At 32.6% G+C, this 26,402-nt stretch overlaps 1 protein-coding gene across 3 annotated transcripts in view; it reads right to left on the bottom strand.

Annotated features, from left to right (window-relative positions):
- Nucleotides 1–26,402, bottom strand: part of BTAF1 (B-TFIID TATA-box binding protein associated factor 1) — a 109,921-nt gene that overhangs the window by 56,069 nt on the left and 27,450 nt on the right. For 2 of the 3 annotated variants that reach the window (XM_031956041.1, XM_031956039.1), the window contains exons 3-13: nucleotides 26,119–26,233; nucleotides 23,794–23,940; nucleotides 15,414–15,619; nucleotides 13,365–13,501; nucleotides 9,487–9,616; nucleotides 7,561–7,629; nucleotides 5,482–5,571; nucleotides 4,701–4,796; nucleotides 4,407–4,583; nucleotides 1,757–1,897; nucleotides 1–125 (exon numbers count right to left, since the gene is read on the bottom strand). In XM_031956041.1, the coding sequence (XP_031811901.1) occupies nucleotides 1–125; nucleotides 1,757–1,897; nucleotides 4,407–4,583; nucleotides 4,701–4,796; nucleotides 5,482–5,571; nucleotides 7,561–7,629; nucleotides 9,487–9,616; nucleotides 13,365–13,501; nucleotides 15,414–15,619; nucleotides 23,794–23,940; nucleotides 26,119–26,233 (1,433 nt within the window). The remainder of the gene's footprint in view (nucleotides 126–1,756; nucleotides 1,898–4,406; nucleotides 4,584–4,700; nucleotides 4,797–5,481; nucleotides 5,572–7,560; nucleotides 7,630–9,486; nucleotides 9,617–13,364; nucleotides 13,502–15,413; nucleotides 15,620–23,793; nucleotides 23,941–26,118; nucleotides 26,234–26,402) is intronic. The other variant, XM_031956040.1, reaches the window with a different exon arrangement.

The following is a 26,402-nucleotide window of genomic DNA, read 5'->3' as shown; positions in this document are numbered from 1 at the left end:
CTGCATTGTTGAACTTGAGGATAAGTTAGAAGGGATGAAAGAAGGGTCATGATACTGTTTGTTGAAGCAGTGAGATCATCTAGTTCCAGAAGAGCATCCCATAATGTATTTAAAATAAAAGGTACCTAATAAGATGAATTAATTAAAATGAAATGTCAGCTATAATTTTCATGCTTTAAACACATTAAGCATAACAGTCTAACACTTTTTGCCAGTGCTAAGCTATATATTTCTAGGAAAGACGCATAGCAAACAAATGACTAATGATTCTTCAGTAAAATGTAACATGGTGGCCTTGAAATCAGAGAACCTGAGTTCACATCCAAGCTCTGTTATGACCTATATGAGCTTTAGGTATGTTCTTTGACTTTTTGGGTAATGATTTTTCCTGAATGACAGAAATAAGAGTTGGATGGGTTGAGCCCAAGGATCCCTTTTGGCTCTCAATCTATGATCCTATCACACATCAGTAGGTTTTCTAGTGGGAAGCAGATTTATTAGAGTTCTCGATGATCTGTGAGAAGCTCTTCTCTACCTATGCTATCCTACATCATTCTATACTGCAATAAACTCACCAACACTATCCTGCAAACATAGTGAACTCAGCGACTATTATCTATGACTGAAAATTCCATTTTTTCTTCATCTAGTGAAGACTTATCCAATCCAAGTGAAGTCCAATTCAATCAATCACTCAATCAAAAAGTATGTGTCTGAATGTTACCTACTTAAAGAAGCTTTTTCCATCCTCTTTAATTATGGGTTCAGACATTTCCTTTTTTCCACTCCCCTCACCAATCAATTAAATTCCCTGAGACTTTTATTTAAGATTTCTCCCTCCTCTACTGTCTATCACAAAGCATGCATTTAAAGTTTGTTGTTGTTGCTGCTGTCGTCAACATTCTAACAGGGTCTAACTAGTCCTTAAAAATGTAGTCCACTAATGGCATTAAGCATATTAACTCAATTCTTCCTGATTCTTATGATTAGAACTTTACACAGCTAGATATCTTTGTTCAAACCCCCTGTAACAGTCCTCTTGGAAATGCATCCAATTATGAAAATCAGAACAAAGGGGATAGTATTTTTGGATGGCTAGGTAAATTAATGATTCATTCAAATCATATCATGCACCCAAGAAAAGCCCTTGACAGGTTAAAGTAATTATAGGTATCTCCAGAAGTTCAAGTAGTTGTGAGTTAAGTCAAATCTCCATTTAAGTGTAAGATTCTCTTTAGCCACAAAATCTCTAGAAGAAATTAACCAATTTTCTCAAAGGTCATCAGAGCCAGTAACAAACCAAAGCCAGTCCGTACCCATTAGTGCTACTGTCAATAAATGCCCAACCGTGAAGGCAATTTCTGAGTAATTTCCATGTCTGCACTATTATCTGGATCTTGACCTGTTTCTATTATCTCGCACTAAATTCACCTTAGGTACCAAATATCTTTGTTCTAATAATTTTTAAAAAAAACTAATGCAGACAGTACTTGAATCTCTTTCTCAGAGAAAATTCCTTAAGAATTTCATATGTAATGCTCATAAAGTATGCATAAATATAGAGGGTTTTTCTTTTGGTTTAATGAATAAAATTTGACTCAGAGCAACTAAATATGGAATACTTTAACTAAGAAATAGAAAAGTTGGGCAAGCTGAAGAGAGAAAAAGAGTAGTAAGCACCTTGTATCAATTAAAAGTTGATAATATAAATCTAAATGAATTTTTCAAAGAGAAAATACCAAATCTTATAATTTACCTTATGTGATTGAAGATGAACAAGACTATCCACCACTGGTACTAATGATGCTGCGGCAACAGCCCTGACATCATCATCAAGGTCCTGGAGTCCTTCAATTATTTTAGTCAAAACTTTAGGCAATAAAGTTTTAATTACATCCTGCAAAATTGTATATCAAAAGTAATAATTGTATTCATAAAGAAAATATTTCATTCAATACTTAACAAATGTATCTACGAGGTAAAAAACAAAACAAAACTATGGTACATATCAAGATAAATAATACAAGAACCTGTTCTGAAAGAACTTATATCCAAGGAGAATAAAGACCTTTGAAATTTTTTTTTAAAATACAGGTTGCTTTTTTTTCATGTAAAATCTTAATAAGATTAAATTGAAAGCAAAAAATTGACAATATTTTAAAACTGAGTAGTTATAAAAATTAATAAAACACCTACACAGAAAAATATTTGTAATAGTATGAAAACAGACACACACACATACACACCTATCTACTTTTCTTTTTTTTTGGAAATAGAGCTCATTTTAAGGTGCAGGTAGTTCATCACTGGGGGTTTTGTGTTAAGTATAATACAGAGTAAAATAAAAAAGTTCATAAGAAAAAAGGAAGTATGGTAGGAGTTCCAAAGAGAGTATTTATAATATCTGGGAATAATTAGGCTCCTACTATACTTTTATCATTACTAGAATCTAAATATTTTGCATCACTTTCCTCATTTGGTTGAGGTTGTGCTATTTATATTAAACATAAATGAAAATATATAAAGGTAGCCAAGAAGAAAACCCAATTCCTAAAAGGTGTATAATTCAAATTCAAAGATGAAACTGAAGAATGGTGGTATAAAATATGATTGAACAAAAAGCAAATTATTTTAATGATTTTAAAAAGTTAGCTTCCACAAGTTATATGTTTATATTATTTTCCAAAGGGACCTCCAACAATATACTCATCATTTTATCTTATTTCCCAAAATTATATTTAAAAGACTAAAGTACACTCACACACATGGAATAGTTTATTTAAAGTCTCCTTAGTCGTGACTAGTTACTGGTGGAATAATGTGGGAGGAAGGGAAAGCAAGAGGAAGGAAGGAAAAGAAAAGAAGGTAGGAGGGAGAGAAAGAGGGAGGGAAGGAAGGAGGGGAGAAAGAGCAGGCACATCTATTGTATCAATGTTTCTCATAAATACACTTGGGTCATTTACCAGATCACAAATGAAGCTTGACTTTTTCCCTTTCTTCTGGGTTCATCCAGGCCCTTATTGCATTCTTAATTCTCACCCAAGCTCCCCTTATCTTCATTGTGTTTCCCTTCCTTCCATGTTGGGAACCAAATCACTTTGCTATAAGAACTCCTATGCAGAGGACGGGGAGTACCCATTTTGACTAAGAGTGCCACATTTTAATTATATTAAATGAACTTTTAAAAGCTGTCCAGGAAACTATAATGGTTATTGTTCCCATGGAAAAATATGCTCTGATGCCATAGCACAACCAATTTATTTGTAAGTTGGGAAATGTCTATGAATGACTTGTGTTTACTTGTCCTTAGTATTTGAAGATGGCCCAAAAAGCAATGAATGCACTGTCATCTTTACATACATATGAATAAGGAAAAAAAAGCCAAGGGTTCACAGTTCTAAATCCAGGGTCTGCCACTAATTAGCTTTGTGTGACTATGGACAAGCTAAGCTTCACTATGAAATTGGAATAATACTAGCCACTTTAATGATCTCACAGAAATGAGGATTATATGATAATGCATGAAAATGATCTGAAAAGCATAAAGGTGTGTGTGTGTGTATATATATACACATGGTACTACAGAGTTGTGAAACCACAGGAAATACTGTCTTTGTCAGATTTGATGTTTTGGCTATTTTGCTGAGCTGGATTTTTTTCTCTTGTGGGGGAAAAAAAAAGATGATATAGAAATAAAAGATAATTAACAGGCACATAACATATGTATGTTCCTGCATGTGCATGTGTGTGCATATTGTGTACTGTTGTACTAGCCTTAATAGTTCATTCCACACATCTGGCTTAAGTAAAGTAGGGAAAAAATATGAAAACAATTGAATTTGAATTAAGGAACCTTTAACAATAATATGATTTATTATGAAAATTACATGAAATTATTTTGAAGAATATTACTTTTTTCTATTAGAGGGACAAGTTTAGTACTTGGACAAAAAAATATGTACAAAAAATGTCAAGTCAAGAAAAGACTATATTGGGTATGAATTGCATGTCTGACATTGTGTTAAGTAGGTTTTATGTGGGATATAAAAAAGATATATATAATCCCTACTCTCAAAAAACTTACAATCTAATTGAAAGAGATGAACTAGGTGACTTCTGAGATCCCTTCGAACTCTAGACAGATATGATTCTACTTCTCTTTTGATATATGGCTCAAATCTCATTTTGAAGTATCTGGTATGCCTGCAACATGATCTTAGAATACCAAACATGAGTCTTCCAATTCCTGAATACTACATCGACCCAATTCTTTACTAATTGATCAGTTTGTCTATAACCTGTGAAAATTCAGATGTTACAATATTTGAAATATAAATACTGTCAACATTTTAAAAAAAGAGAAAAATGTCTTTATTCATACATGACACAGATACTAAAATATTTACCTGACGAACTGCTAAAACATATTTTATTCCTAACAGGCCACCATGTCTCACTTCCCACTGTTCTTGTGTGAGCAATTTAAGGAGTACATCCACGGTTTTATGAACTCCTATTTCATTCATGTGTTTTAACACCACACCTAAAGTTTGAGCACAAGTTTCACGAACTGGTGCTACAACCTACAAGTAGAAAGGAGAGAAAGTTCAAAATTGACCTCAGATTATGCAAAAACCAAAAACTAAAACAAAAAAACTAGAACTTAATTGAATAAAGATTCCTTTAAGTGAGACACTTACTTCATCTGAAACAAAGTCACCAAATCTGTCTAATGCGAAAACACAAAGAAGTCTAATGGCCAAGTCTTCTAGCCAATCCTGATGCTGTTGAATCATCTAGAAAAAACACAATTACTATTAAATATCAGAAACAAATACCGTTTCAATTATTCTTTTTTACTGGGAAAGCCTTATTTCCTAAATTTAACATCCAAATTGCACACAAAAATAAACTGAAAAATAATAGCCCAAGCAAGTAGATCAAAAATGACACCAAGCAATGACTTTAGCATCATGAATCACAGACCAGGTATGGATCAGTTTGATTCCAATAGAACTGCACCAAAGCGCCAATAAAGACATGTAATCCATAATCCAGTTAAGTTACATGCACACACTAAAAAATTACCTTCATAAGGTCAGTTTGATGATCAACTATATACATGTCACCAATTCATACTCTATTGCACTCTATTCAAATATCATCTCTTCTTTTCTAGCTGCTATCTGCTATTCATTCAACTAAACTTCTTAGCACTTAAACTCTGTTAGTCTCACTGACTCCATTTATTGTCTCATTTATTATTCACTCCCATTCTATGTCATCCCACTTCTCCCTACCCTTTTTTTTTTCTGCTTTTCTGGCTGCTGCCTTTTTCCCTCGAGCATTTCACTCTTCCCTCTCTCTTATTCCTTTCCCTTTAGTTCTCATTTTGAGCATTTATCCTCCTTAGGAGGACAGGATGATAAATCCTATTTGTTAATATTAGGTTTGTTAATATTATTAGTCTAATATACTTACCTCCTCCAAAGTGCTATCTCCTATTTTACCACCACTTTTTCCATGAGCTTTGAGAATTTCCCTCAGTCCAGTACCAGCACCATGTCGAACCTAAAAATTATCAACATTAAATAATGTTAGTCTGAACATTTAAACTATTTTGTTTAACTTCTTTTCAATAAGGGAAAAAAAAATTCTTTCCATAAAACTAAAGTAGACTATAGGCAATTCAAAATAATGTGCCTTCTTTTGGGTAAAATCCTAGCTGATACATAGTAAAGACAATATGTTATAAAGGAAACCATGGTAGGCTCTAAGTTACATGAATCTGAATTATAGTTTAAATCCTTACTATCGGTGTCCTCACCTATAAATTATGGGATTTGGATTGCAAAAATTCTAAGGTCCTTTCTAGTTCTACATTCTAGATTAGTTCTAAATCCCATTTGTCCATCACACTTTAACAAAAAAAAACAAACAAAAAAGAATTTTATTCCTAGGGAAAGAGAGAGAAGTAGGAAAAGTAGTCCTTAGATTATGAGCAATCATAGAAAATCTCAAAATTCACTCCACTGATAGGTGCAACAGCAAACTATCCTCAAAGTTTTTTGACTACTTCACTGAAACTCCAGGATCAACTACCATATTAAAGGCTTTAAGTAGATGAAAATTAGTAATACTTGAACACTGGAGAGTTGCTTCTGAACTATGCAGTTATCATATGAATGGTAGATAAAGAAGGTATTGACCTAGTATCTGCTAATTATCATCCCCAATTGGCTCAAGATTGAAGTAGCTTTAAATAAAAGCCCTTAACAAAGCAGTGATATACCTGCAACTTAGATCAGTGTTTTCCTAGAAATGAAGCCAAAAATCACGATATAATGGAAAAGAGGGAGAAATAACCAAAATCCAAATGAAGATTGTGGCTGAAGGGATGAAAATGCACAAGCATCATTAAATGATGAATAGTTAAACAAGCTATATGTTGATGACTATTAAGAGAATATCCATGTATTGATGAATATGATGAATTTAGAGAATTATGAGAAAACTTACACAAACTGGTGCAAAATAAAATCAATAAAACAAAGAAAAAAATATACACAATGACAATAACAGTATATGCAAAGAAATGAATGCTTCTAAGTTATAGTGACCAAACCTCGTCCCAAATTTCCACCTTCTTTGGAGAGATTTACAACTATGAATGTGGAACATTGCCCTTAATATTTTCACTTTTATTGATTACTTTTGCTGTACTTTTTTTCTTTATCTATACTCTGTTAGAAGAAATAGCTCTCTGAAAGGTTTGAGGGAGAGGATCCAGTGAAAAATGTAGGTGATATATGAAACAAACAAAAAAAACAATAAAAATTTTTAAAATGAATAAACTTGGATAGACTACAAAATGCCCCCCCCCCCAAAAAAAAAATCATGATTTTAAAAAATTATGAAACACATAACTCTCGGTAGAGAAGGGACAGACAAGAGGTACAAAATAAGATGAGTATTCTCAGAAATGACCACTATATTGCTTTTTTTTCCTTCCCTCCTCTTGAGCATTAAGGGAGGGCATTCTACATAGGGGGAAGGGAAGGTTAATGGCAGTAATAAACATGGAAAAAGCATTATTAAAACATTTAAAATTTTTTGTGTGTGTACAAAAATCACAAATAGGATAATTCTTGTTACTTTGTTAAACTAAATGCATGTGTTTATGTAAATTTAAAAAATAAACAAACTATATGTAATGCAAGTTAAATTTTTTTATACAACCCTCTCTTTTGTTGATCTCTGGATGTTGAAGTGTTTGTGTTATCAACTCTAAGCTCACAATAAAATGAAATTTTTTAAAACTTGCTTAAAAAAAGAAAAAGTATGAACACATGAAGGAGCTCAAGCTTATGGAAAATAGACTAAATAAGAAGAACAAAAAACAATGAAAAGTTGAAAAAACAAAGTTTATTAGGTCTATTATGAAGAGTCAACTGCCAAGGATAGAGAAGGTCACAAGGAGGAAACAGGCAACTGATGCTTTGGTTAACATCATAGCATCATTAGGAGAGCACTGATGGTGCTACAATTAACAAATCTTACCTCCCAGGATGGATTAAAAAGATCATTACACAGCTCTTCACAGAAGCTTTCCAAAGGCCATTCATTTGTCTACATTAAAAAAAAAAAAAAAAAAAAAAAAAAGTTAAGTAAACTTAACAAATCAAATATTCCAGAACAAGTCTTTCACGCCAATAATAAAAATATACCTTAAAAAAATTTTTTATGTGTACAATAGCCAGTAAACATTTATCAAATACTTACTATGTGCCAGGACTGTCCTAAGCAATGAGGATACAAAAGGACAAAAGACTGTTCCTGCCCTCAAGAAACTCAGACTGATGGGGAAGATAACATGCAAACAATTATGTATAAACTATACGTAGGAAAAATAGAAAATGATCAACAAAGGAAAGGTATTAGCATTAAAGAGGTTTAGAAAAGGCTTCCTATGGAAGCTGAGTTTTAGCTGACACTTAAAAGAAGCCAAAAAAGAGGTGAAGATGAGGAGGGAAAGGATTGCAGGAATGGAACAGACAGTGAAAAAACAACCAGAATGGAGAGATGGAGTGTCTCACTAAAGTAATAGTAAGGATCACTAGATTAAAGAATACATTTGAGAAAAGAAGGTGTATAAGTTCTAAAAAAATTGGAAAGGCAAGGGTTGAGCTAAATTATGAAGGGTTTAAGATTCTGTATTTGACTCTAGAGGTGACAGAAAAGTGATTGGAGTTTATTTGTGGTGGTAAGGAGAGTAGGAGTGACATGGTCAGACCTTCGATTTAGCAAAGGTATTTTGGTGGTTGAAAGCAGGATGGATAAGAATGGGGGGAAAATTTGGCAAATCCATCAGCAAGTTATTGCACACCTGAGGTCTAACCCAAGTGCTGGCAGTGTCAGAGAAGGGAGGCGGGATTAGAGAAATCTTGCAAAAGTGATCCTGACAAGCCTTGGCAACAGGCTGGATAAGGGTACAATGTGGAGAGTGAGGAGTTAAAGATGACATACTTGCTCTTAGATAGGTTCTGAGCCTGGGGGAGTGGGAGGATGGTGATACTTCTACAATCAGTAAGGAAAGTAAGGAAGAATTTAGGAAGAATATTAAAAACGGAGTTCTGAACATGTTGAGCTTGACTGGATGTCCAGTTTGAGATATCTGAAAAACAGTTGGAGATGCGAGAGTGGAGTCTGTGGAGACATTAGACTTTGTTAAGTAGATTTAAGGATCAAGAGCATAGAGACAATAATTAAATCCATGGGAGCTGAATGAGATTACCAAGTGAAACAGCAGAGAGGCAGAAAAAGAGCCAAAACAGAAGCCTCAGTACATTGATGGTCAGTGGGCATGACCTGGATGAGGATCTAGCAAGGAAGATTAAGAAGGAGCAATGACAAGTAGGAGAGCACAGAGTACAAAGAAGAAAAGGGTGAGTCATACTCTCAAAGGCTATAATACAAAGACACCAGGAAGAATGACAACTAGGGGTAACTTTGGAGAAAGTTTCAATAGAATGATAAGGTTGGAAGCTGGGCTGGAAGGAATTAAGAAGAGAAAAAATGGAGGTACCAATTTCTAGCGGACTTTTATCAAGGAGTTTAGCTACAAAAGGCAGGAGAGATAAGAGACTTTTATATAGTTATCAGACATGGAAAGATCAAGTGAGGAGTTTCTGAGGATGGAGGAAACATGAGTATGTTTGAAGGCAAAAGGAAAGAAGTCAATACACAAGGAACGACTGAAAATTTCTGAAAAAGTGAGGAGGTAATCTGCTAGAGAAGACACCACAGAATGGGATGATATAAAATTGTTCAAATTTTAGAAAAAGTTGATGACCCACGATTTTTTCATGCAAACAAAGGATCTGCTAACTACCGCTTCTCTAGATTTTGGCAGATTATTAGAGACATAACAATATTTGAAGCAAGAAACAAATTAGGAAATTGTCACTTAAGGCATGAAAATGATACCTCTTCAAATAAGGAAGAATTGTCTGGCACATTATCAATCAAGACCTTGGACTCAGTTGCAGGCTGATTAATAATAACATTGGCTATCTTCCGTCTCTTTTCTTCTGGTTCCCCATCCGCACTATCATTGCTAAAAAATAAACAACAAAAACTGAATATAAGGGTAGATAAAATAAGTAATTATCTGACTAGATCTTTTTACCATACTATACTCAATGCTTTGCACTTATGATATTAGGAAACAAACATTTACATAGTGGTGTAAGAGCAAAGTTTCATTTCACAAAAATTTTATAAGATCATATAATGAACAACTAAAAATGTCTATTATTCCCAAGAGCCTTTATGAGTTGAGATCAGGTTTTGAGTTTTTATTTTCCTAAAAAGATAAAAATGACTAAAATATAGGGGGTATATTCTTAGAGAAACTACATTTTTGAAACTTCCAATTCCTTTTGATAACTAATATAACAGTTTAAGTCATGTACAAGTCATCATTTTTGGCTGGCATACCCTAATGCACAAAAGACAAGGGACTAAATTTTATTCATGAGTGTAAATGTGCCAATCTCATTGCATATTTAACTAGATAAGTTGAAAAGAAAACAAAACATAAAATAATGACTCTATTAAATTCAGAAGTGATACTCAAAATTATGAAAACTATGACTTAGAAAATTAATTTAAGAAAATTTTATGTTGTTCCTCTTAAATATTTACTACAAACCAAACTAGGTTAATATAATAATGTTAAGAAAACTTACTAGGGGAACCTTTAAAAATCTCCATTAGTGAATAAACAGGAAAAGAATAAGTGAGTTTTATTGTAAAATTATCAGGTTGTCACAAAAAAGCTAAAAAATGATTTTCTTAATTTCCCACCTTCACTATCATATTTGTATGATTAATTTACTTGGCATGATAATTTTTCATAAGAAAAATGTAAATTTTAGCTAAATCCTCAAATTAAAATGAATACAGAATTAGTATTATCTAAATTAATTCAGTTTTGTATTACTAATTTTGGGATGATTTTACTATTTCTAAAACACTTTAAATTTCAAATAATAGTTCTATATAGTCTGAAATCTTACATCTAGTTTTTATTAAATTGCTATTTGATTTAATTTAATAAATATGTGTCAAGCTTCTCTCATCCATCTCTGAAGTACTGTTTAAACTCAGATGTTTGGTTAACATCTCAAATATAAAACGCTGGAGAAGGAAATTATATTCCTACTTCCTATAAGAACTACAAAACCTAATAAAAAACTTGTACTTTATGGAAGCAAAAACACTGTTAGGTGAAAATTACTAAATAAATGTGTTATAATAAACTTTTATTAATTCTCTTTCATGAAAAACCTAATGAGTAAAAATTTTTTTTTAATTTGTAAGTTAAGTCAATATTAGGTTTTATAGACTACATTCCAGGTACATTAAAAAAAAATACCTGTTGATTTTCCCATAAATGTTTTAGCAATGTTAAATTGATAATAAAATACACACAAAATTACCATTATCCCTATTCACACTAGGAAAGCAAAGTGGGACCGACTTTTCATGTATCATTTTTTTCAAACAAAAAGCAAAGTGGGAGTTAGAATTAAAAATTCAGATGCTGGATGGTACCCAGACCAGCCCTCAATATAGAAGAAAACTTTCTGATGCTAAAGCTGGTGACAGCATCACCCTGTTTGGGGGTGGGGATGGGTTTAAATCCCTGGACTCAAGGAGGAAACTCTAGATTCAGGTACTGGCTTTGCCACTCCCTTGCTATGTGACTTTCGTTAGGTCACTTAACTTCTTTACCATTCACACTCTGTGTCAAGTGGGGACAATGATCCTTGTCCCAGCTGTGTCACACAATCATGAGGATCAGATGAGAAAGTACACAGTAAACACTTTATATAGGCTACCACTAGACTGGGTCGGGAGAGGGGGGGTGTCCTGAGGGTGGGGATAGGTAATGCCAAAACCCAAAATGAAGATGCTGAACAAATGACTTTTAGTTGAATCACTGTGTAAAACTGAGGCTGTTATATTAGCTAATGAAAATTCAGTCATACACTTCCCAGAATCTATTTCAAGAAGAGAAAGTAGGAAATTATGTCACTTAATGATACTCTTTTTATCTAAAGTTAAAAGAAGATTGAAGAGGTACTGCATGAAGAAATGGAAACAAAATGAGCCCCACAAAAATGAGAAGGAACATCTAACAAATGTTAACAAACAAATATAAAGGAATATAACTGTGTAGTAAGAAATTATGAATATGAAAAATTCAGAAAAATTGGAAAACTTGTATAAATTAATGCAGAATAAAACAAGAGCCAAGAGCCTAGTATACACAATAATTATAACAATGTAGATGAAAAGAAAGCCAAATTTTGAGCAACTGAATAAACCAGCTTACTTCAGGAGAACATAAATAAAACTTATCTCCACATCTGCTTGCAAAGGGGCAAGTCATGATATCAGCCATTTTTGTTCATCTGTTTTTCTGTTATAATGGAAGTCTCAAAAAAAGTGTGTGGTAGTAGAGCAAACTGTAAGATCTGGAAATGACTATGATATAAAAATGGGAGAACACAAAAGGCTTCTTTTTTAAAAATGAAAAACATTTCAATCAAAGATGGTTGTGTTTTGGTTTCTTTATTTTGGAGGGGGTGGAGAGCAGGGGGAAATGTGTGCTTATTTGTTTGACATTAGGTCTTTCTATCTTGCCCATGATAGAAGAGCAGCTACCACTAAGTGGCTCAATCCTAACAATGATTGGTATGGAAGTTTTAAGCTGCTCCGTTTTCTGATGTTGGCTGGTTCTTCCCTGGTAGCCTCTTGATTCCAGGGCTCACATAGTAGTGTACCAAAGTGTATGAGGACAACTCATCAATTTTAGCATTCCTGTAACTCAGAATTCCTTAATTCATGTAATTTCCCATTTAGGATCCTGGGTGTCAAATATTTAAAGCTGATTACTCATGAAATTTCATGAAGAGGTATTTGCCATAATGGCAATAATTAAAATTTTGTTTTCTTCAGCAAACCCTTGGTGGTAGAAGTCAGGCAGAAACTTCCTTTTATTAATAGAACTTTTTTTTTTTTTTTTTTTTTTTTTACAGTTTAACCACAAGTTCAAAAGGATGAAATCAAAGTGGAAAAACCATGGGTATGGCGTCATGACGACTGGGTTCCAATCCAATCCTTTCACTTACTGGCTATATGACAATAGGCAATCAATCAGTCAGTACTTATTAAACACTTATTGTGTGTCAGGTCCAGAAAAGGCGCTTAACACAAAGATAAAAAGCCCGTCTTCTACTGAGAGATAACAGTCCAGTCCTTTAACTTCTCTGAACTCAATGTTCTCATTTGTAAGATCTAGCTAATCCCTATACTACCAGCCTGATCTGTGAAGATCAAATGAAGATATATGTAAAGGGCTGAAACTCTGAGTAGATGCACTGGAATCAGACAACCAAGCACTTAAGGCTAATTACTTATTGGATAATGGTCTATTAGCATATGCTTGGAAAATGGCCCTTCCCACTATTCTGTGCTGGCTCAATCTTTTGGTGTATACAGAGAATTGTAGGAGGGATTAGGGGGTGGAATAAGACAAGAAGCGAAGTAGTAGAGAGCTTGTGTCCATTCCCTTCCCTCCCCCCCCCCCCCAAAAGACTAAGAATAAAGGCCAAGGACTTTTGCTTATCCTGATTCTGGCTGATTTTAGGCATCCAGGGTGCTAACCTGGACTTCACAGATGTTTATAAAGCACCTGGCATAATTTAAAGTGCAATGTCAATTATAATTATTGTAAACTCTTTTGGCAGTTTTTAACAAGCTATTTTCATAACTGTAAATAAAAAGAGACTTACCTCTTTTCATTGCTTTCCACTGCATCCTTGGATCTCTGCTTTGCAAATAATTTTGCCATTCTTTTAGCTTTATTCTTTTGCCTGTTGCTCATCCCTGCTCGAAATTCTGAGTCAATCAACTCAGCAGCTTGAAGAGCCTGAAAGATTTAAAAATTGCTGAGTTTCAATTTCTTGTGGAATTAAGAGCAATTCTCATTTTCTCAGAATCAAGGTGAGACTCCTACTGGAACAGGACTGGCATATTTTGTGACGTATAGTCCCATTTGGAGGGTTCTAGGAGATGAGACTCCTAAAAAGACACATCATCATCCAAAATTTGTACAATAAAAATGAATGAACTACTGAAAAAAAAATACAGATATGATAATAATGAAGTGAATAAGCAATGATGACAAAGAGCTAAAAACATTTTTAACCCATTACCCTACAATTAAAGTACCATTAGAAAAACAATGGAATTATTTCAGCAGTAATTGTCTAGATATTAGTCTCTTCTACTCATTTAGTCTTCTTTTCCCTATTAATACAGCCACTGTTTTCAATGTACAATAATTTTTTAAAAAAATAACACTAAGTCAGGTTCTGTTACTATATGGCTGTGTCATGGCTTGACAAGTGTCAAGTCACTTGACATCTCAGGGCTTCAGTTTTCTTACTCATAAAATGAATTCTAAATCAAGGATCTGTCTAATCCTATAATTCTAATGCTGTGATTCATATACATATTCCCCCTAAACAGGTTCTCAATGTTACAAAAGCTACTATGTGTTTTGGAAAGGATCCCATTTCTCCCAGCTTCCTACCCAGCATTCGACTGAGCCTGATGTTTTCTAGCCAAGGTACTTATATGTCAATATTTCAAAAAGGAAGTTCCCTTCAGAAGGAAAATGATATCTCCACAAATAACTGTATCCTTAGAAGCACTCTGGAGCTCCCATTAGATTTAGTCAAGAAAACTAATGCCAAGAGTGTCCAATTGCAAAAGATGAGTTTCAACATATCAAATACAGAGAGACTTTTTATTCCAAAAAATGGTACTTTTAAGTACCCTCTGCATGGGTATCCTCTGTCTCCTACAATGGAACCTCTGACACTTATCAAACTTTTCGAAAGTCATTTCTTATTAATTTCTGCCAGGTTGGCTACTTTTTTCTCCCATGTAGCAATACTACACTCATTTTATAAAGATTTTCTATTTTCTTAATTTCTCATTATTCTTCTCTTTTTTTTATACACCTTTAATCTTATAATCTGTTTTCTTGTATTATTTTCCACTCTTTAATACCTTCTTTTTTTGTTTATTTCTTTACTACTGCTCCTTGAATTTTCTTTTAAATTCTTTCCTTATTTTTCTTGCTTTTAAAAAAACTTTAACCCTATCTATTTTCTCTTATACCTTTTTGTTATTATTTTTTTTTTTTTTTCTGAGACACCTTAAGTTGGAAGAAGTCTTAGTCCAAATCTTTTGAAATTTTTCTCTATTCAAGTCAAGAGTGGGAAGACATAGTGGTGAAGATTGGGATTTGCAATGATTGCAAATTTTCTATTACCAAAGGTTCACAAAATGTTTGAAATCAATGTAGTTAGTTCAAACCCCTCTCCCCCCCCCCCCATTTTATTGATAAATAAACAGGCCTAAAAAGGTCATACAGCTAGTAAATGGCAAAACTCATACTTAAATCCAGGTTTTTGGATTCCAAACCTAATGCTAGATCATAGTGCTATTAGACAGGAAGAATTATCCTGGTCCCTCACATCTCTTCATCAAGAACTTTTGTCTTCCACCTACCTGGAAAACATATTAAAAGGACAATAAAGGATGGAGCATCAAGCCTCCTATCAACAATGGGTTTGGATTAGAACCATCAATAGAGGGGAAAAAAAAGAAAAAAATGGACCAACCCAGGTCCACAAATCTAGGAGTTTGGAGAAATCTAATTTGTGAAGATAAACTTGATGGCAAGAATTACAGAGTTAGGAATTCAGTACAGGATTATAACAAAAGTGCAATGATTTACAATGGCAGAATCACAAATGAAGCAAACCCACTGTAATATTCCTTGCAATCAAACAGCCCGAGGTTTTACCTACAGGTTGTTTGTTTACAAGGGAAGCTGAAGCCGGAGTGTAGTCCAGATCTTCATCATTAAAGAGCTCTTCGGTATTCATTCCAATTGCTGCTCCCATATCAAGGCCAAGTTTCTTCTGTAACAGTTTGCGCTGACGAGCTATTCTCTCTTTAGGGTCCACTTCCCCTTTAAATGGCAAAATAATTTGTTTTCAATTGGTTAAAAAGTATTCTAATAAAAGTACTGAAATTTATACAATTCATTTCTTTAGAACAGATACTGTTATTGTGAAAACTTCTTTGCAAAAGAAATTGTCACAGTGAATGAATGTACTGTTATTGGTTAATACTATGCCTGATGCATTTAGTATTTTTTTTTTTAATAGCCTTTTATTTACAGGATATATACATGGGTAACTTTACAGCATTAACAATTGCCAAACCTCTTGTTCCAATTTTTCACCTCTTACCCCCCCCCCACCCCCTCCCCTAAATGGCAGGATGACCAGTAGATGTTAAATATATTAAAATATAACTTAGATACACAATAAGTATACAGATGCATTTAGTATTACAAGTACTTTCTTCTACGATGAAAATGTAATGGAAGCAATAGTAATCTCATTGAAAAATGAAAACAAGATAATAACTAACAAAAATAAAATTTAAAACCCTATGCATTATCAGCAACCTTAAAGTACACTTTTGGCAAAACGGACCATGCAAGATTTGGAAACTATTCTAACAAAAAACAATTTAAAACCAAAGAAACACAAGATCAATTACTCTAAAGCAGTTATAGAAAGATGAATATTTCACCAAATACAGGAGGAAGAGGATTGACCAAAAAAAAAAAAAAAAAAAAAAAAAAAAAAGATTATCAACAACCCTACAGAAATACTTTTAACAAGTCACTTAACTCTGTTTTCTTCATCTATAAAAATGAGCTGGAGAAGGAAATAGCCAAACCATTCTAGTATCTTTGCCAAGAAAACCCCAAATGGGATCAAGAAGAGTAAGGCACAATTGAAATGACTGAAAAACCACCACAAAAGTTCCCAGGACTGTGTTTAGATTTTTTCCCTATTACCTTGTTTGACAGATGCTCCTAACCCCATTTTAAAATAGAGCAGAGAGGCTACATGACTTGCTTGGGGTCATACAACTAGCAAAAGGTCTAAGGTGACCAGATTTGAACTCAGGCCTTCCTGATTACAGCTGGGTCCAATGCTCTACTCATTACACTATCATCTGCCTCCAAATGATGGAGCACTAGACAATTTCTGCAGTCCTTTCAACTTCTCAAACCCTTGAAAACAAGGAGTTATGCACAAGAGAGAAAGCAATTTTAACTGTCCACTGGTTTGAGACATCAAGAAACCTAAAAAGGTAAAAACGCAATGAAATAACAGCAGACTTGCTCACTTAGCATTCCTTCTGCCATCAACTACACAAACATATGGGTTTGCAACTAGAACTTAATTCAGTAACCATCCCTTCACCATAGATAAAACAAAAGCTACAAGTCTGTTCTTTGTGCTGAAAGTACTCTGTCAGAGAATGAAGAAACAGAGTGAACTAAGGCAGGAGACAAGCATGTGTTTGGGTCTATCACACCTGAAATAAAGGGAACTGGCAATTATTCTGTCTCCTTAAAAATTACATGAAGCAGAAAACGGAACTGCCCAGCATTAGAGAAGGTAGAAACAACTTTGAGACCAACTCCCCAGGAAACTGCCATCAAAAGAGGAATCAGAAAGTGAGGAATAAGGGAACATAAAGAGAAAAGATTGAAACTACTAAAGGTCTCAAGAGGAAGAAAAGTCAGAGACCTAGAGCACAAGCAGATAAAACTAAGAGAAAATATGTTCTGTAGATCATTTAAATGAATTCAATTATCAATAAATTATTCAATAAATACTATAAGACAAAGGAAAATCAATCAATACTTGATGAGGCAGAGGACTCAGTGAATTTGCAAGAGAACATGAAACATAGGAAGAATGTTCTTGAATGGCTTAAAAGTGTTAAGAATCACTAAAGCAGAACTGATGCCTGACTAGCAGAAATAACAGAAAAGAAAAACTTGTACCTTTGTTGGCAAACCTTATCAATGACAAAAGAGATAAGTGACTGGAAATGCAAAAACAAAGTAAAGGACAATCTGATGAAAAAGCAAAAATCAATAACATTAAAAGAAAACAATCTCTTAACAGGGAACTTATATGGACAGGAATGGGAGAATTTAATACATGAGATCATTAAATATACTACTGTGAACAAAATTCCTGGGAAGAAATGAAGTAGTCCTCATAGTCAAAAAGAGTGAGAAAAGCAGTACTAAGGTATAATCTCAAAAATGACAGAATGATATGTTTGAATCCAGGGCAATCCATTCAATAACATAGTAACACAATCAAAGAAAGTATATATGATGTTAGGCTTGACTCAGAGATATGATATCCAGGATGAGGGAGGTGATAGTTCTGTTATATGCTGCTTAGATCAGACTATAGCTGGAATACTATGTTCTATTTTGGAAGCTATATATTAGGCAAGTCTTTCACAAGCTTAAGAATATCTAGAGAAAGAACTGTGGGAACAGTATGGAATACAACATAGCATTCCCACTCTGTTATCTGCTTGCATTTTGTAAAAAACTTTTCAGTTTTTCTATTCCTTCCTTCTTTATCTGATTTTTCTTGTGTAAGAAAGATAACTGTGTACATATGTATACATATATTGGATTTAACATGTATTTCAGCATATTTAATATGTATTGGACTACCTGCCAGCTAGGGAAGGGAGTGGAGGGAAGGTGGGGAAAATTTGGAACAAAAGGTTTTGCAAGTGTCAATGTTGGAAAAATTACCCATGCGTATGCTTTGCAAATAAATAAACTAATATATGATTAATTAATTAATTAATTAAAGAAAAGAGAGAGACTATCCAGAGAAAAACTACTAAGATGGTGAAAAGCCTGAAGGTCATGCCATATGTAGATTCAAGGAAGCAGGTCTGCTGAATTTGTAGAAAAGAAGATTCAGGCATGATATGAAAATTATCATAAAATATTAAAAAGGCTGTTAAGAGTTGAAAGAGGGATTAATTATGTTATGCATAATCCCAAAGAGCAGAAAACAAAGCACTAAGTAGAAAATGCAAAAACAAATTTGATATAAGGAAAATTTCCTAATAATATTAAAAGGTAGAATAGTATATCTTAGGGAGCAATAGATTCCTGCTCATTCAAAGTCTTCAAACAAAGGCTAGACAACCACTTGACAGGTATAGGTTGGACTAGAAGGGCTTTCATACTCCTTTCAAAATTTCCGATTCTCTGAATACTAGATTTGGAACCAGACCACCTGGGTTTGAAACCTGGTACTTGTACAATATTTGTAGTCTCTTTCAGTCTACTTCCTCATCAAAAAAAAAAAAAAAAAAAAAAAAAAAGAAAAGAAAAGAAAAGAAAAGAAATTCGACTAAGCTCTAAGGTCCCTACATGTTCTAATTCTACATAACTTTCTATATAAAGAACAAGCTTCATAATTATTTCTACCTTCATTACAATCACTTGTAAATGAAATTAATTGGTCTCTAAGTACGTGTTAGAAATCCAAAGAATATGATATTATTTTGTTCCTTTGTATTTAGGAAAAAGGGGTATTATTCAAAACTAACAAAAAGGTACAACTTTATTGGTCTTGGTGAAATTTTCAGAACTAAGAAGTTTAAAAGAATATTAAGAGGAACCTAAGTCCACTACTTCTCAAATGGTGAATCATGCAACTTTGAAGTGTTACCAAGTCATGCTAGCTATGTGGTGGGCAGTTGTTACTTCCTCTAACAGCAAGAGGCTCAGATACAGAATGTAGCAGTTATGGCATCTGTTCACATTATTACTGTTCAGTTCAGAAATAGAAAAAAGGCATAAAGAATGTATGAACTCTGGTTCACATTGCCTCTCAACAGCAATACAATAGGTCATATCATAGTCACTGTCAACCTATAATTACCTAGCATTCTGAGTTACAGCATACCCAAATAAAACTAGAATAGTTTTCTCTCTTAATTCGAAATGAGGTAGAAGGTATGAATTTTAAAATGGTTTGTCAGGATAAAGAAAAGATATAGAGAAATGATGTAGGTCATCCTTTCCCTCTCCCTAAGTTATCTGGTCCCTTTTCTCCTCATTCTACCTTAAGTGTGGAAAAGCAGCGTAATCATAAGAACTTTATTGGGCTTAAAATCCCTTATAGCAGAGTTCAAATAACAACATAAGCAAAAGAAGTTTAAAAATACTGAATGTTTATATCACTAACATTCTAGATGACAAACTGAAATTATGACTCCCAAATTAGAAAACTATATATAACTTTTGACCCAGCAATATCATTATTCTGTCTGTTTTAGAGCAACTCTCTTTGTATTAATAAAAAACTGGAAATCGGAGGGATATCGGTCAATTGGAGAATGGCTAAACAAGTTGTATTATATGATTGTGATGGAGTACTACCATCCTATAAGAAATGATGGGCTTGTCTATTTTAGTAAGAAAAAAAGGAAAGAACTGTATGAATAATGAAGAATGAGCAAAACCAAGACAATATTACATATAGTAATAGCAATAACATGCTAAGAAAAAATTTGAAAATAAATCATTTTGAGTGTTATAAATCCTTAAATCGAATATAAAGACGTTATATAAAAGAAGATGCTATTCACATCCAGAGAAAGGATTGATAAATAGATGTATAGCACTATTTTAAAAGAAATACATATTAGTGTCCAATGGTAGTCTCCTCTAGAGTAGAGTAGAGAGGGAGAGGAAGAGAAAAGTGCACAGCAGAGAACAAAAGAAAATTTAGAAGGAAGCACAAAAAAGCAGGATAGCTTTGAAAATAATGTCAATATTACATAGTTTTTCCAAAAAAGTAAATATCAAAATGGAAATTCAAAGCTTTATAATGAATCCTCTTTTGCTGCAATTTGTACATGGAAATGTTCTTTTTTTTTTTTTTTTTTGGTCTCTAAATTGAATTTCAAAATGAATTTTTTTTTAATTTTTAAAATTAAAAAACTATATTGAATGTCCAATGATCAAAAACAATTACTTACTACTTAATAGTCCTAGGAAAATATTTTGAAAATAAGGTATCCAATAGTTTCATTCATTTGGCTCTTCATCAAATGTTTTTTTTCCTTTCCTATCTCCAATTAATAAATAAAACCATAAAGAAGGAGCTAAGCAATGAAAATTGTAAGTATTATCAACATAAAAGTTATGGTTGCAAATCATACTTTTATCATCTATGGCAATCAAGTAATTTTTTAAAAAAAATTACTTGGGTTATTACTTGGGTGCTTGCCTTTAAAGGCAATAAAGTAGGATGGGACAGAAGGCAAAAAAACCAGGAACAGAAATAAAGAAATAGGACTTAAAACACTCTGTAAGGAATATATCTCAAAACTGTAAAAGAAAACAGATCTACTTAATTTGTTCCTAAATTGACTTTATATTAAGTGCCCAATCTAAAAAAGGAAAAGATCTCTTTGACAAAAATTAATATAAGTGGACATTGTATTTTGCCTATGGTGAATGCAAAATAGAAGATAAAGATAAAAAAGGAATGAGAATTTTACCATAAATTTAAAGTAGACACTATGCTATCCATCGGCAAACTACAGGGCCCAAATCTACTGGCTATAAGGTAAAAATAATTTTTAATTTTTTTAGATAAATTTTTATCATATTAAAAAATGTAAAAAACAATTATTAGCTTGCAGGTCATACAAAAACAGGCTAGCCAGATGGTTTTGGCCATCAGGCTACAGCTGGCTTTTGAATATCAAATTAATAGTAGCATTTACTAAGTCCCAAATAAATAGCAAAGATAATCACAGGAAATACAGTGTTCACTGCCAGTATGTTGCTTCTGGATTAGTATTTAAGATGACATCAAATTCAAGTATCATCTCTGGTACTGAATAGAAAAGTGGCCATGGTCAACTCCTAACTTCATTGGCCCCCATTTCCTCATTTATAAAATAAAGAAGTTGGGTTAGCATTTATCTAAGGTCTTTAGTCCTAAAATTCTATAATCACGATAAAAAATAATGTAAATCAATATGAGATAGAAAAATGGATTTATATTAGAAGACAAATAAAAGGATGAGAAATCAAGAGCTACTAACATAAGAGAAGAGCCACATAATTCTCTTTGCTGACACATGTGTGCTCTAGACCTGAACCTCTCCCCTGATAGCAGCATATTTGACCAGCATAACTCCTGCAAAGAGAGGGCAAACTTCTGAGAAATAAAAAAAAAGAATACAGTATAGATTATGTTAATTTGTGGTTTTCTAAATTAACATGCTGTCATCACAAGTGATCTGTTTCAATCGACAACAATGATGTAGAGTAAAAGTATCTACTAGTCTACACTATAATTTAGATAAAACCTATGAGAGCACTTCAAATCCTCTTCTCTAATTTCATAATCAAAAAACTCTTTTAATCTTAATTCAGGTGCCTAGGAAGATTTCTGCCTGGAAATGGTGCTAACTGCTATACTTTGTATGCAATAGAGACTGAAATTGCCTGAACTATGAATTCATAAACTAGTATTTCAGTTTATGAATTCATTTTAGGAAAAAGAATAATACTGATTATTCTGACACATTCTGGTATGACAACTTAGTTTTTATTCAGATTAGTAGAACTAACTTTTAGCCCTGGTGCTACTCCCAAAGTACAACAAGATCAATACACACTGATACTTATACTATCTCATTAAAAGAGGTATTTCAAACTTACAGAACAATAAGAAAATTTTTAAAGTGCTAGTTTTGGAGGTGGGGAAGTGTTAGTTTTGGTTTTAAATTCATGTAATAAAGAGCAAAGAATTCTCAATTATTTTACTGCTCTAGAAATAATTTTCTAAATTTTCAAATGTTTTAGGTTTCCAAATAAATATCATCATGCAAGGGTTTCTATAAGTCTACAGAATGAATTCTCAGGAAAGAGACAAATGAGTCAACACCACTTAAATTTTATCACAAATGGAAAAAGGAAAATTTGATATTCTTATGGTTCATTATTAACCAGTTTAGTGAGTTTAATAAACTCATTAAAATTTAAAGATAATTTTTAATAATCTGTAATTCTTGGAAAAATTTTTTAGTGCTTTCATTATGAAAATCTGATATTTTAAAAATAAATTTCTCTTCCAAATATCCATAATTTGATATTTTAGTATATTGAAAATTAAAGGGTTCCTAGATTCAATTATATCTGTTTTCAAGTGATTTTTATGTAAGGAGGTACATTTAATAACTCCATTTAATTAAGAAACTGAAGATTAACTTTTCAACTAAGAATTGATCAAATTTATAAAATAACAAAGTTATACTTAACAAAATTTAATTTAGACATGTAACTTAGCAATCAAACAAAACACTAATTTTCATTAGAAGGGCATTTTATTTACTTACAGGAATCCATTAAAAAACATCAAGGTTTTTTCCACTCAAGGCATCATTCTTGAATGGCCAAAACATTTATTTTATATCCAGATGGATTCTGTAAGTTTAAAGATAATGGGAAAATTACCTACCCACATATTTCCCCCCTCTGATCATCAACATAAATATATTCAATGATATCCAAGACATGTGTGATATGGAATTAACCCACAATTTCTAACAGTTACATAAATATTACCGACTAGCCTGAATGACCTCCCTAAAGTACCTTCACCTATGAGATCCTATGACAAATCACCATATAATATTTTTTAGAAATTATTAATTAGGAGCAGCTAGATGCACAGTGGTTCCTTCCTGAAGTCAGGAGGATCTGAGTTCAAATTCCACCTCATACTAAGCTGTGTAACCCTACATAAGTTACAAATTCCCAATTGCCTTGCACAAATAAATACATAGATAAATCTAGATAAATACATAAATAGTTAAATGAAAAGAAACTGTTAAATCACAAATACTTGGCAATAAGGACTATGGAGTATCATAGTATAATCTGGGCAGGGAAGAAGAAAAATATTTGTTTTAAAAGTAAAAATCCAATGACAATAGACTTTCTGGGTGACTGCTACTTAATTTATGCTAGTCTAAAGTACAAAGCCATGCTGATAGACCAACAATTGTCCTCTAGAGAGCTTTAACGAAAATACTGATACATTCAGAGGAAAAAAAAAAGTAAGAGCAAAGATGTTTTACACCAAATATTTTTGGCTACTTTTTGACAATATTAATCATAAAAAACATTAACTCATTTATTAGTAACAAATTGGCAAAAAAGATAAAACTGATACATTTTCCTACTGTACTGATACACACCTGATTTGTCATCCTGGACTTCAAATTCTGCACCAGCAGACCCAAGAAGTGACGCTCCATGTTGCAGCAATCTACAGATGTCAAATCTGTCAAAACTCAATCGATCTGTGGCAGACGAATCTTCCATAGAACTTTCTGAAGTAGATTCTGAATGAAGTTTAAAAATATTTTATTTAACTATATGGGAAACCAGAGTATAAAGAATGGGAGATAAGAGCATTCTATTTCATGAAGAAGAATTATTTTAACAAGTCAGAAGGGTATTGAAATGCACTTCTGATTGAAAGTATAACAAACACTAAGTAAAGAAATACTTTCTAGATCAAAATTTAATTTTTATATGAAGGTTGAACTTTAATAAAACTTATAAAGAACTGAGACTAAAATATTTTGGATTTCTAAGAAACATACTTTGTTTGCTATATAAAAAGGAAAATTAGCACAGGCACAACCAATTCCTTTACTTGGGAGTACTAGTATTTTGTAAATACTATTTTAGAGCAAATCACTGATTACCAGAAGGACTTAACAAGGAAACTAAAAGTAATCTATCATGAGAGAGTAAATATATTATGGTACTAGTAAAAATAGATATAAGTAGTAGTCTGTTACAAAAATGTCAGTGAAAAAGTACTATACGTAAATTGAATTAAAAAAAAAAAAAAAAAAAAGAAAAACTAACTAAAATCCTGGGACCAAAATAATGAAACAAACTTTCCTCACAGTAAAGATCAGGAGAGGCTCTTAAAAGATTGTTATATACATTGTTAAGAGAAGAATATCTGAATTCTGACTTATTTTAGTTGGAACAAAAGTAGTTTCAATTTAGGGCAAGGTAAATAGGAAATAAGTCCAATGTAAGGATAAAAAGAATCAATAAAATGAAATTTTCCAAAAAAGAAAAAGTAGATTGAAGTTTGGCTGTTTCTAATAATGATAAATAGAAATGACTGCACAGAAAACTATTTCATTGAAATAGCTAAAAGAAAAAAAAAAAGAATAAATTCTGCTCTAGGGGATAAAACAAATTAACATCATTATTCAATAATACATATAAGAAATAAGAGTAAAAATCTCAGGCAAGCCAAAACTAACCAAATAGTTATTATCTAGATAATTTTGCAAATGAATCTTCAGAAGTTGCACCATGCAGTATATCGGTGTGAGTTTTTTACATGTAACAAAATGTACATTGACATCAGGTTTACAAAAGTTTAAGGGTTTGAAAACAATAACTACAAAGATGACAATGATAGCTAACATCTATATAATGCTTACTCTGTGTCAAGCATTAAGCTAAGCACTTTCCAATTATTATCTCATCCATTTGATTCTCACAACAACCTTGAGAGGTAGATGCTATTATTATTCACAAAAGAGAAAGTGGAGACAAAAAGAGGTTAAATAATTTGCGTAAAGTCATACAATTAAATGTCTAAGCCAAATTGAAATTATCTTCTTGACTTTAAACCTGAAAGCTCAAAACACTGTGCCACTAAGTTGCCAATAATTCAACTGAAGGTAATATAAAAACATAGATAGCAATTAAAAAAAAACTTAAAAATTGTTAAATCCCAGTCACACAACATAAATGTATTTTCTGCTATGATTTCCAGGATACTAACAAGAATCAAGACTTTTCTTACCATACATTAATGTAATTAAAATCCATACCCAAGATTACTGCCACTAAGCAAGTACATTAAAAAAAAAAAAAAACAAAGACAAAAAAAAACCAATCTGTTACGAACGTGTCTATCTTTACAAATTTAGATTGACCTGTCTTTTTTTAAAAAGCACAAAAACCATTAAAGAAAGAATGTATAGGCAATAGGGAAGGGAATACTTTAGTATTACTTTAGAAGTGCTTGTTATTTGACTAACTGGAACTTTCTTTGTAAATTATACATGAAAACCTACTTAATAATTTAAATAAATTACATACTCAATACAGGATTTATTTAGCAGCCATGAAAAATCATAAGCATCCTAGTTCATTTGATCACTTCCTAAAATGTTAGCATGTTTCTAATTAAAAATGATTTAAAAAACCCAAAACATCTTAAAAGTTTTATAGCTCTTCTGGGAGAAGAATGTGGAACCAAATTTAGAGTCAGATGACTTAAGTTCAAATTCTAGGTTCCAAAGTCACATTTTCTCTCTGGGCCCAAATTTCTTCTTCTATAAAATGAAGAGGTTGATGAGGAAGGTACTAAGGTTTCTTCTATCTCTAAATCTATAATTATTTAAAATCTACAATCAAATTTCCACAAAAGGAATTAACCAGTTATAAAGTCAAACTCTAATTATTTCACTTAAAAGCACCTTGCTTCAATCTCGGCACTGGATTCCATTCAGGTACATTTTTCACTATGGCTTCAACAGCTTGTCCAGCTGCAATTCGGGTATCCCAATTTGTACTCCTTAAATATATCAGTACCTTTAAAAACAAGTATAAAATAAAGCAGTCATATAGCACATATAACATTTTTAAATGAACACAAAAGAAATGCGTGTTTAGATATGCTACCATAATTTGACAGCACAAACAATACTAGCAAAACATTAAGGTACTAATTCATAAGGTTAACCTAGTACACTCAAGATCA

This window comes from Sarcophilus harrisii, chromosome 2, assembly GCF_902635505.1.
Source record: "Sarcophilus harrisii chromosome 2, mSarHar1.11, whole genome shotgun sequence".
In the NCBI taxonomy this organism is placed as follows: Eukaryota; Metazoa; Chordata; class Mammalia; order Dasyuromorphia; family Dasyuridae; genus Sarcophilus; species Sarcophilus harrisii.
Note: the sequence above shows the minus strand (reverse complement) of the source record. Positions and strands in the feature narration are given on the sequence as shown.